The sequence below is a fragment of the Arachis stenosperma genome, chromosome 8 (assembly GCF_014773155.1).
Source record: "Arachis stenosperma cultivar V10309 chromosome 8, arast.V10309.gnm1.PFL2, whole genome shotgun sequence".
In the NCBI taxonomy this organism is placed as follows: Eukaryota; Viridiplantae; Streptophyta; class Magnoliopsida; order Fabales; family Fabaceae; genus Arachis; species Arachis stenosperma.
Window position 1 is genome coordinate 30,728,862 of NC_080384.1, and position 10,925 is coordinate 30,739,786.

Below are 10,925 nucleotides of genomic sequence, written 5' to 3' on the forward strand. Positions count from 1 at the left end.
AATAATTTTTAATTAAAAATATTAAATGATAAATTTTTGTGTGCTTATTATGCATTTTAGTCTATATTATACTAGTCACTTCTTTTTTCTTTAAAAATATTGACTATGTTATAATATAAAGTAAGATTAGGAATACTTAAATTTAATAGTGAATAAATTAAAGAACAATATGTGCACATGCTTAGACAGAAAAGGTAAGGTCTCAAACTTAACTAATTAGAAAATGAAAATTAAACAAAGCTTAATTAGCAAACTACAATGCAAACTGATGAAACTTACTTACTAAAATAGTTAGTTAATGGTAGGCCAGCTATTTAGGAGATGGATACCCATAACCTTAACAGTCTTAAACTTATTCTTGGCTGATCCCATACCATATTATATATAAGTAAAGCACCATAATAGTGTCACTACTACATGAGTTGCACACATTTAAGATAAAAGATTATTTTGTCTTAAAGATCAGCTGATCAGCGCTTTCTACAAGCGGTTTCTCTTTGAGCATTGAAGAAAACAGCAGCTACAGGAGTACCAAGATCATTTTCAACTGCGAATTTCCTTGTGTTGAAGAGATCTCTTGAACTGGGAATTTTGTTTACCGTCTGCCTCCTCATCTGCTTGTAAAGCACCAAAACAAATCTATGTATTCCTATGTTTGGCTTTGGCATCTCATACTTTATCACCTCCTTTCCTGTATGTGTTTTTTAATTACATGAAAAACATACATTCATTATAATACTGTGAAAGCTAATTAAAGAAGTAACTAATATCTTACCAAATGTTGCATCCGTTGTGCCTGGTATATCAGTTACCATCCTATAATAAGAAATTAAATATTTAATTATTTTATGCAAATCACATTAACTAATTAACTAACTTAAATGTCTTAAAAATAAAAGTATACAATTTGTTACCTAAAATTAACTCTTGTGAATTATGTGCCCCAAAACAAACATATACAACTAATAATTCCTAATACTATAACAACTAAATAAGATCCATCGTTTAATTAAGTAGTTGAACAAATTAATCATATCAAATCAAAGTGCATGCATGTATATAAGGTACCAGTGTAAGTGTTCTCTTAAGTATGGGTCACTAGGACCAGGAACATCTGGATCTGTCATAATCTGAAACAAACAAATACAAAAGAAAGTAAAAGTATGATAATCATGAAATAACGAGTATATAACATATTAAGTAATGAAATTATTAATAATTAATGAACCAGAGTGAAAGAGGATCTCAAGTCGCCTCCATGAATGTGAACCCTAGGCTTAGTGGAAACTGAAGAAGGGAAGAACTCATAGCCATTGTAGACATGCTTGTTGTTGTAAGTGACTGTCATTTTCACAGTTTCTGTGAAATCATCGACTACATCTCCGATCACCCTTCCTATAGTAAGTGGATCTGATGATGAAAATGCATTTGATGAAGCCATCATCATCAATTATTTTTCTTATTAGTTACTTATTCAATGTAAGGTAAAGTTACTTCTTCAATACAAAGTTATATAATTGCTCCAATCTATGTATGCATGTGTGAATGTGATGAGCTCTATAGCTACAAATAAAACCCTATATTTATAGGAGATATTATTATAATAATAGAAATATAAAATTAGGAAACAAAAGTACTTTCATTTTAGCAGTATCTTATTATTAATTAATATTCTGTTTATTTTTTTAATATACAATCATACACGTATATAACATTTAAAATAACTATAACGCATTACATACATCTATGTTTTTATTTTTCTCTATATGTCATGTATTTTTAAATCTTTTCCAAATTTTATTTATGTGAAATTAATTTTAATTTTATCCAAATCATTAATCACAAAGCAATGAACATACATACAGTTATCTACCTAAACATTATGGAGATGGACATTTTGTCAACATTTCAGAGAAAGGTGACAGCATACCTAGATTGAAGAATATTAAAGCTTTTATAGATAGGTCTGCAATTTTTATATATAAACCATATACACATAAACAAAAGATGGTTACCAAATTATTCGTTTATATAGAATATATATTAAAAATAAATTAAATAATTTATATTTAATTATTTATATACAAATATATATATATATATATATATATATATATATATATATATTAACTAATTTGATCATTTATTTTTTGTGTATATATAATATTTTTTAATTTTATATATCATTTTATATTTGAATAAATAAATATAACAAATTAATTAATATTAATTAGTCAATTTTGTGAGTACGAATGGTATGTGTTGTATTACGTTTGAGTATTTCAGTTCTTTTTATTTTTTAAAAACCTTTTAGCTTGTAATAAGTTCTTACTTTCATTGTATTGATTTTTTTAAATATTTGTCATTTTTTATTATAAAATATAAATATAATTCAAATGAAACTTTGCATTGATTCTCATCATCTATTATTTCTTAAGCCAATTTTTTTTAATATCTTGATACCATAAAGTATTGTTAAGGCATTTGAGGTGCAAAGGGCAAAAGTATCATTATCTTTAACTGAAAGAAAAATAAATATATATGTTTTAGAGCTTTTACAATGAGAGTACATAAAGGTTAAATTCTAACCGTGGGTGTTATTAGAATCTTACTTCTCATGATGACGTTGCCAACTATATAGATAATTAAAGCAAGAAATTGGGGGTATAAAGCTGTTCCACTCACACAACAAAATGAATAATCATGTTAAGAAAAAATAATTTAGTCATAGTGGTTAAGGTTATTTCACAATCACACTAAAAAAAATTCAAAAGGAATAACAAGGGATTGCTTTTAATATTCAAAGAGCAATAGCAATTGTTGCAAAAAAAAAAAAACATAATCAAACCCAAACCTCATCTACTCTTACCTGACTCATAGAAATCGGCGTAACAATCACTACTCAATCTTACTGTAACTAACCATTACGATAACTCGTATCCATCAAGAAGAGAGATCTAAATAATTTCTCTAGAAAAGGAGAATGGTCATCCACTATTCAAGGTGAAACTACTCTAAAATGTGATTAAATACACTGATAACCTCTGGTATATTCAGAACCTAATCTACTAAAGACCTGCTTTAAACTCTTACTAACTAAGTATCGGAGTCCCTTACAGGTACCACCTCCACCTCCTCATAAGGAACTCGGACGGCGGTACCTCAACATCAATACAAGTCGGACGCGGATCTCAAATGAGTCTGGACATAATGTTCAGACCCAAACTATCCATTTTAGGTAACCCTCGGAACATTGGCGCCATTGTCGAAGACCTGAAAGTCTATACCAACCATGGCGGACGAGAAATTTAAAGACGGACACGCTGAATCTGAGTCTGAGCCAAAACCTCACAACGACAAACGAGCCCTTATGATACCCCTATGACAAGAAGGAACAAGTAATTCTAATGGGAAAGGGACGTCAAAAAATCTTCAAAACCAACGACTACAGTTAGAGGTACATCCACCTGAAAATAAAGAACTTTCACACCCAACTAAGATCATGGGACTTGTACACGAATATCAGGGCTGGTTGGAGTAACTCGAACAGGAGATTAAGCGACAAAGAGAAGCCAAAAGAGATCTGCGAAGGGAGGTGCGACGTAGAAGAGAACTCGAGGAAAAGCTTCTAAAATTAGAAGCTGATCTAGGAAATTGGATCAACAACGCTGAACGAGAAGAAAGCCCTTTTGGAAACAAAAATACATTCATAGAAGAGATCATGCGGGCTAGAGTCCCAAGAAATTTTAAAAGCCCCGACATGGATCTCTATGATGGCATGACCGACCCAAGATATCATCTTAGCAATTTTAAAAGTAGGATGTATCTGAATGATGTATCCGATGTGACTCCTTGCAAGGCTTTCCCGATAACATTAGCAAAGTAGCAATGAAGTGGTTTGATAGCTTACCACCCAGGTCGGTGACTTGCTTTGATGACATGGCAAGGAAGTTTCTTACCCGATTTTCAATCTAAAAAGACAAAGTCAAATATGCTCCAAGTGTCTTAGGGGTAAAACAAGAAGTCGAAGAGACTCTCTGAGCTTATATGAAAATGTTCAATAAAGCCTGTTTAGAAATACATAATTTGCCTCCTAAAGCAGTAATAATGGGATTAGTTAATGGTCTTAGAGAATGGCTATTTTCTCAATCTATATCAAAGCAACATCCGACCTCTTTATATGAAGTACAAGAGCGGGCAGAGAAGTATATCAATATGGAGAACTCCCAACTTAGAGATCCAGTCCAAGGCCAAATCATCCCTACCAAGCTAGGGATAAGGATAAAGAGATAAAGAAAAAAGAGGAATATAGCTCGAAAAAGTCTCGGAGATACCACAACTACACCCCACTCTGAGTTTCTCTTGTTGATATCTATAGGGAGATCTATCACACTGAAAAACTTTTGCCTATCAGCCTCATTAAACACAAAAAGGCTGGAAGTCAGGTGGAATACTGCGAGTATCACAAATTATATAGGCATTCTACTAATGATTGCTATGATCTGAAAAATGTTATAGAAAAGTTAGTTAGAGAAGGTCGGCTAAATAGATACCTCGCAGAAAGATCGGACGACCCAGGAAAAAGGAAGAGAGGTGATAAACATGGAGGTCGGCAAGATTGGCTACCACAAACCCTTGATAGGCACATACACATGATAAATGGAGGACTTGCAAAGGTAAAATTACTAACTCCTCACGCAAAATGCATCTTAAAAAGGTATATCAAGTCGTGGAAGATTGCAGAATTTTCAATTTACCGACAATTTCGTTCATCAAGGAAGATGCACAAGGAGTGACACGTAGTCACGACAACCTTGTGGTAATCACAATGATCCTTGCTAATGCAATCCTCCATAGAACTTTGGTGGATCACGAAAGCTCGGTTGACATTTTATTCAAACCCGCTTTTGATAAACTCAGGTTAGAAGAAAAGAAACTGAAGGCTTATCCAGACAACCTTTTTAGGGTAAGAGATACGCTGATCTGACCTCTTGGTTTTACTTCTTTACATACAACTTTTGGTAAAGTTGACTCAACTTCAGGATATAGATATATGTCATTCATGGATGCATACTCGGGATACAATCAAATTTCGATGTACAAGTCAGATCAAGAAAACAGATATTGCAGGCAGAATGCTACAATGGACAATAGAACTATCCGAATTTGACTTAAGTTGTGAAACTTGAACAACAATCAAGTTCCAATATCTGGCCGACTTTGTGGCAGAATACACAAAAGCCTAGAAAAATCCAATAACCTGGAGTTTGTATGTAGATGGATCATCCAACAAAACCAGAAGTGGAGTAGGAGTAATTCTGGAAAATGAAGAAGAAACTCGAACTGAACTCTCCTTAAAGTTTGAGTTTCCTATTTCTAACGATCAAGCAGAATATGAAGCCTTACTTGTTGGTTTGAAGCTGGCTAAAGAAGTCAGGGCAGAAAGATTGATCGTATTTAGTAACTCTCAAATGATAACCTCCCAAGTCAATAGGACTTATCAAGATAAAGATCTCAACATGAGGAAGTACTTAGAAGAAGCACGAGAACAATTAGCTCAGTTCTCAGAAACAGAGGTCTGACAGATAGCTCAAAAATCCAATACCCGTGCTGATGCCCTCTCTAAATTAACCAGCACCAACCTAGGGGGTAGCAATAGAAGCCTAATCTAGAAAACTCTCCACACACTATTTGTGTTAAAAGGAGACGACAAGTCTGAAATAATGACCGTATCTAATTAAAACCTAGGATGGATGACCCTCATAATTGAATATCTTAAATTCGATATCATTTATGAAGAAGAAAGGGAAGCAAGGAGGCTCATAAGAAAAGCATAAAACTATACCCTGGTCCAAAATGTTCTCTACAAAGAGGAGTAACCACACCTCTATTGAAATGTATCCCGACTTCCAAGAATAAGGAGGTCTTAGAAGAAGTTTATAACGGCATATGTGAAAATTACTGAGGAGCACGGTCACTAGCTAAGAAAGTGATCGGAGACGGCTTCTTTTGGCCGACTTCATTAAAAAGTGAATGCCTTGTCAAAAGCATACCAACTTCCATGTAGGACCTCCAGAAGAACTTATTAGCATCACTTCACCCTGGCCATTTGCAAAATGAGGTCTAGACCTCCTTGATCCATTTCCACATGCACCCGGGTAGGGAAAAAGATCCTCTCCAGTTTTTTTAACAATTGATAGAATCCAGTGTGATCTATTACCTTTGATTCTATGAGTGGGACCAAAAATAAATAAGAGAGAGAGTGCAATGAATGGTTAGATTGAACACTGGATACCATCCAGTTTTTTTCTCACTGGAGAGGATCCACTCCCGCTAAAGTACCTCCTAGTTGGGATTGATTATTTCACCAAGTGGATTGAGGCAGAACTCTTGACAACCATCACAGCTCAAAGAAGTCAGAAGTTTCTCTACAAGAACATTGTTATCTAGTTTGGAGTTCTACATTCAATTATCACGGACAATGGAACTCAATTTACCGACTCAGCCATCAGAAAGTTAGTGGCAAGCCTCAAAATTAAATACTCAGCAATAGAACACCTCCAAAATTAAATCTTTTTCTTTTATTAATAATAATTCATTTTCTACCAATTTTTTCATTCAAACACATTAATTCAAGCTCCGTGAAAATCATTGTCCGACATGAGTGGTCGACAAGATGAAACGACGAGGTACGAATTAGTGTAAGAAGTTATGTAACAATTTGTGGTCTGACCTTAAAAGAGTTGGACCTAAAACGAAATACAAGAGTAACTTAATAAGCCTGATTACTTAAAGTCAAAGTTCAAAATGACTAAAGGAAAAAAGTTATAAGTGAAGGGTCCAAAGATGACCGACTTACTTTACCGACATCTTTTTCAACTTCATGAAAATCTTATTTAAAGCTACCAAAATGATTGGGTAAAGAAAAAAACTAAGTCATAAAAGGTTAAAAGTTATAACTAAGTAAAGGAAGATAAACACTCAATCATGCAAAAAGCCACCACACATTCAAATAGTGGAAAATGATTTTTAGCACAAAAAAGTAAAGTGTTTAAGCTACGACTATTACAAAATTAAATTGTTCACAAAAGACCCGCAAGTCGGGTCATTCAAACACTTAAAAAATAAAGCTACAAAGAGGTAGTCTGATCATTTGAATTCGAAGCATCTTAGACTGAGCAGACAAGGTTGGGATAGCTTTAGACTGCATGATAGAAGTAGGGAGAGTTTTAGGTGGAGAGTTTTTGGATCGGGCATAGGAGTGTCCCTCTTATCTTCAGGGGTAGGAACAATCTTCCTATTAACCACAACATTGTTAGCGTTGATAAGGGAGAGGTCCACCTCGGGAGCAACAACCAGGAACTGAGCCTTTAGATTCTCCACCATCTCGTCCATGCCTTCAGTTATGGTCTCCTCAAGCTCCGCATATTTCTCCCTGCACTTGGCGACCTCATCTACCAAGTCAAGCTTCTCCCCGAAGACTCTAGTATAACTCTCCTCAACCTTCTTTTTTAAGCCCTCCGCCATGGCTAAGGCTGCCTCCGCCTGTTTTACTCTCTCGAGATTTTCCAAAGTCAGACAAAAGTGACTCATTCTCACCCTCCAAAGTACGCCAAAGTACGCCACTTTAGCTTGAAGGTCAGCCAAAGTATGCTGAGTGGCGCTAAGGGGAGTCTTCTTCAACTCTTTCAATAATGAAGCACACACCCTGGCATACGAATTCCACCTCGGGCATGAATTTGAAGGTGGCTCTTCACAAAAACATCATCCATACTAATAAAACTATTTGAAAGGATGTGGTTTTCGGCCCAAGCCATTGTATCAAAGCCCTGCTTATAAACACCCACTAATTCGGCGGTCTTCCATTTTTTAGGTTTTGACTCGGGATTAGGAGGTGGAAGAGGAATTGTTTGTTTCTTTGAACTGCAAAGGGGAGGAGTTGGTTCAGAAATAATTTTTATAGAGGTTAAGGCACCTAAGTCCGACTTAGAAGGGCAGGAGAGATCGACAGATTCACCGGCCTCTTTTAGTTGTATATTTCGAGTGATAACGTGCTTCCTAGGTGTCCTAAGAGTTTTGATAGCAGCCTTAGGAACCATCTTATCTGCACAACATGAAAGTCGAGTTACATTAGCCATCCACAAAATAATCAACAAAATAATATCTACAAAAATTAAGTGAAGGCTACCTAGCTCGGATTGAAGTTGGCTTGGATTTTCTAAAAACCCATTGGTATCCAGATAAGGAGCTCGACCCCAACACTCTTGGAACAAAAGTACTACACTCTCTTTGACCTCATCTAAGTCATTTAAGTTATATTTCACTATTAGAAGGCTCTCCTCCCAATACAAAGGAAAATGGATTCATCTCTCTCACTTAAAAAGAAAGGTCGAACACCTCCATCAGTACGAATCTTGAAGAAGTAATTTTTAAAATCATGAAAGGAATCGTTAAAAATGACAAAGACCTTCCTTTTTTGAACAACTCGGAAGGAGATTCAGCCTTATTTTTTGGTGCTAAAAGGTTTGGTGAGAAAGAAAATATAAAAGAAGACCTTCAGAGAAGGAGGAACGTTAAGTTCCTGACAAAAAAGCTGGTAAATTTTTAAAAAATCTCAAGAATTAGGATGAAGTTAGGAAGGGGCAACGTTACAGACCGTAAGGACTTCAGATTCAAAGTTGAAAAAGGGAAGACTAACATCTAGTTTTGTAAAAAAAAAAATCATACATGTAAATGAAGTGACGCTTCGACCTATCTAGTCGGGGAAAGCACACCCTTTCCTCAGGGTTGGCAACTATAATCTCGTAATTTCTCTCATCCTCCCGATTTAGGCATAACCTTGGTGCCTACAAAATGTTTCAGCATAGTTGTTATCAATAACCGAGATGGGAGTCAGAACAGATATATCTATCCAAGTCATATCGGACAGGACTTTAGAAGATATGCATGTTGTGAATTACTGATTGAGACATAAAAACTATACTTACAAAACAAGGAAAGAAGATCATCACTAGAAGTCGACAGAACAAGGATAACAACATAAGCATGTACACAATTAAAAAGAGGTCGAGTAGTCCTCAACCAAGAACGTCACAGTTCTTGCAACGTTTTGTGCACACATCAAATACACTACATTTTCATTTGGGGAAATGGTGCCATTTTCAATAAGAAAAATAGCAGCATTTGGGTGCAACATAAAATAAAAATTCCACATTTAGATTCACAACAACAATCACAGTAACAACAAAGAAATAAGAAACTTTCATAATTAATTTTTCAAGCATATAAAGAATTATTGATAAAGAAAATAAAAAACAAAGCAGAGGTGCATCCTCCAGAACGTAAAGAAGTTCAAAAGATTAAAGAAACCAACTTGGTGAAAATATGAAGTGGAGTCGATGCACAACAACAGCAAGAACACGGATGATCCAAAACCTCCAATATATGAGCACTCAAACAAGAATTCAAGATAAAGAAATCATGAAAGGAGAACAGTGATTACGAAGAAATTATGAGAGGAAATGAAGTTGAAGCAATTCAGAAGGGAAAACGAAAAATAAGAAAGAGAGAGTTTTTTATATTTATAAAATACTAATGGCAAAAAAGTAAATTCACCCTTCATTAATGGGAGACAGTTACCAAGGTAACCATTGAGTAACATGCAGAATTACGAAAAGACGTAACGCCTCACAATTCTAAATCACGTCAAGCACTCGACCTAGCCTTTAGGAAAGACAGTCTGCTCGACTTAATATCTTACTCTACAGAAATAAATTAGATCTACAAATGCTTGAATCCGAACTAGTAAAGCTCGGACTCAAGTAGGGGCATTGTTCATACCCTGGCCTAAAAAATATAGCCAGACCCAAAATGAATAAAAGTCCACCCAATAAAGGTGGCCTCATCTACTCCTACTCGACCTCATAGACGGGCGCAATGACCACTACTCAACGTTACTTATTTGAATAAGTAACTAACCCCTACGATATCTCCTATTCATCTAAAAGGAAGATCTAAACAACTTTTCTAGAAAAGGAGAACCATCATCCACCATCTAAGGTAGAACTACTCTAAAAAGTGATTATCTCTTATAGTATAAATACACTGACAATCTCAGGTATATTCATAACCAAATCTACTAAAAACCTACTTGCAAGTACCACCCTCACCTCCTCATGAGGAATTTAGACGACGACACCTTGGCATCAATACAAGTCAAACGCGGACCTCAACACGACACCTTGGCATCAATACAAGTCAGACACGGACCTCAAAGGAGTCTGTACCTCACGTTTAGGCCGAAATCACCTGTTTCAGGTAACCATCGGAATAGTAATATTTAGGGTAAAGTATTATTTCGGTTTCTAATATTTGGGTCAAATTTTAATTTGATTTGTGACATTTTAAACATTTTATTTCAATCCCCAAAACTTTCAAATGTCTTATGTTAATCCAAAAATAAAAGTTTTAAGCGAGGTCAATATTGTCCCACCATTCAATTTAACACAAATAATTTGTATATTAACGAGCCAATAAAATTCAATTTTAATGTGTAAGTAAAATCAATCTACCAATAATCACTAATATAAATATTTATTTTATTTTAAAGCGTTGATAATTGATATTAGAATTTAGAATTTTGTATAAAAAAATTGAAATGAAGTGTTACAAAATATGACTTAATTATTTAATAATATTAGTAACGTTTACATTATTCATTTCTTAAATTATTTGTATGAAATTTAATAATAAGACAATTTTAAATTTATTTAAAAATTTTTAAAATAAAAATAAAATATTTAAAAATTAAAATAATATTTTATCATAATATATAATATCAAAAAGACAAACACCATAGATTATTTATTTATTTATTTTCTTCGATCAAAATTTCCAATTAATTAGTGCGTATTCCAATTTATCAC

At 34.3% G+C, this 10,925-nt stretch overlaps 1 protein-coding gene across 1 annotated transcript; it reads right to left on the reverse strand.

The window, feature by feature from the left end:
• Nucleotides 1-420: 420 nt before the first annotated feature.
• LOC130946770 (CEN-like protein 2) lies at nt 421-1,459 on the reverse strand. Its single transcript, XM_057875614.1, has 4 exons — nt 1,229-1,459; nt 1,069-1,130; nt 776-816; nt 421-691 (listed from the first exon to the last, which is right to left on the reverse strand). Exons 1-4 carry the CDS (start codon nt 1,445-1,447, stop codon nt 471-473), a joined length of 543 nt encoding a protein of 180 aa, XP_057731597.1. The 5' UTR covers nt 1,448-1,459; the 3' UTR covers nt 421-470.
• Between the last annotated feature and the right edge of the window lie 9,466 nt (nt 1,460-10,925).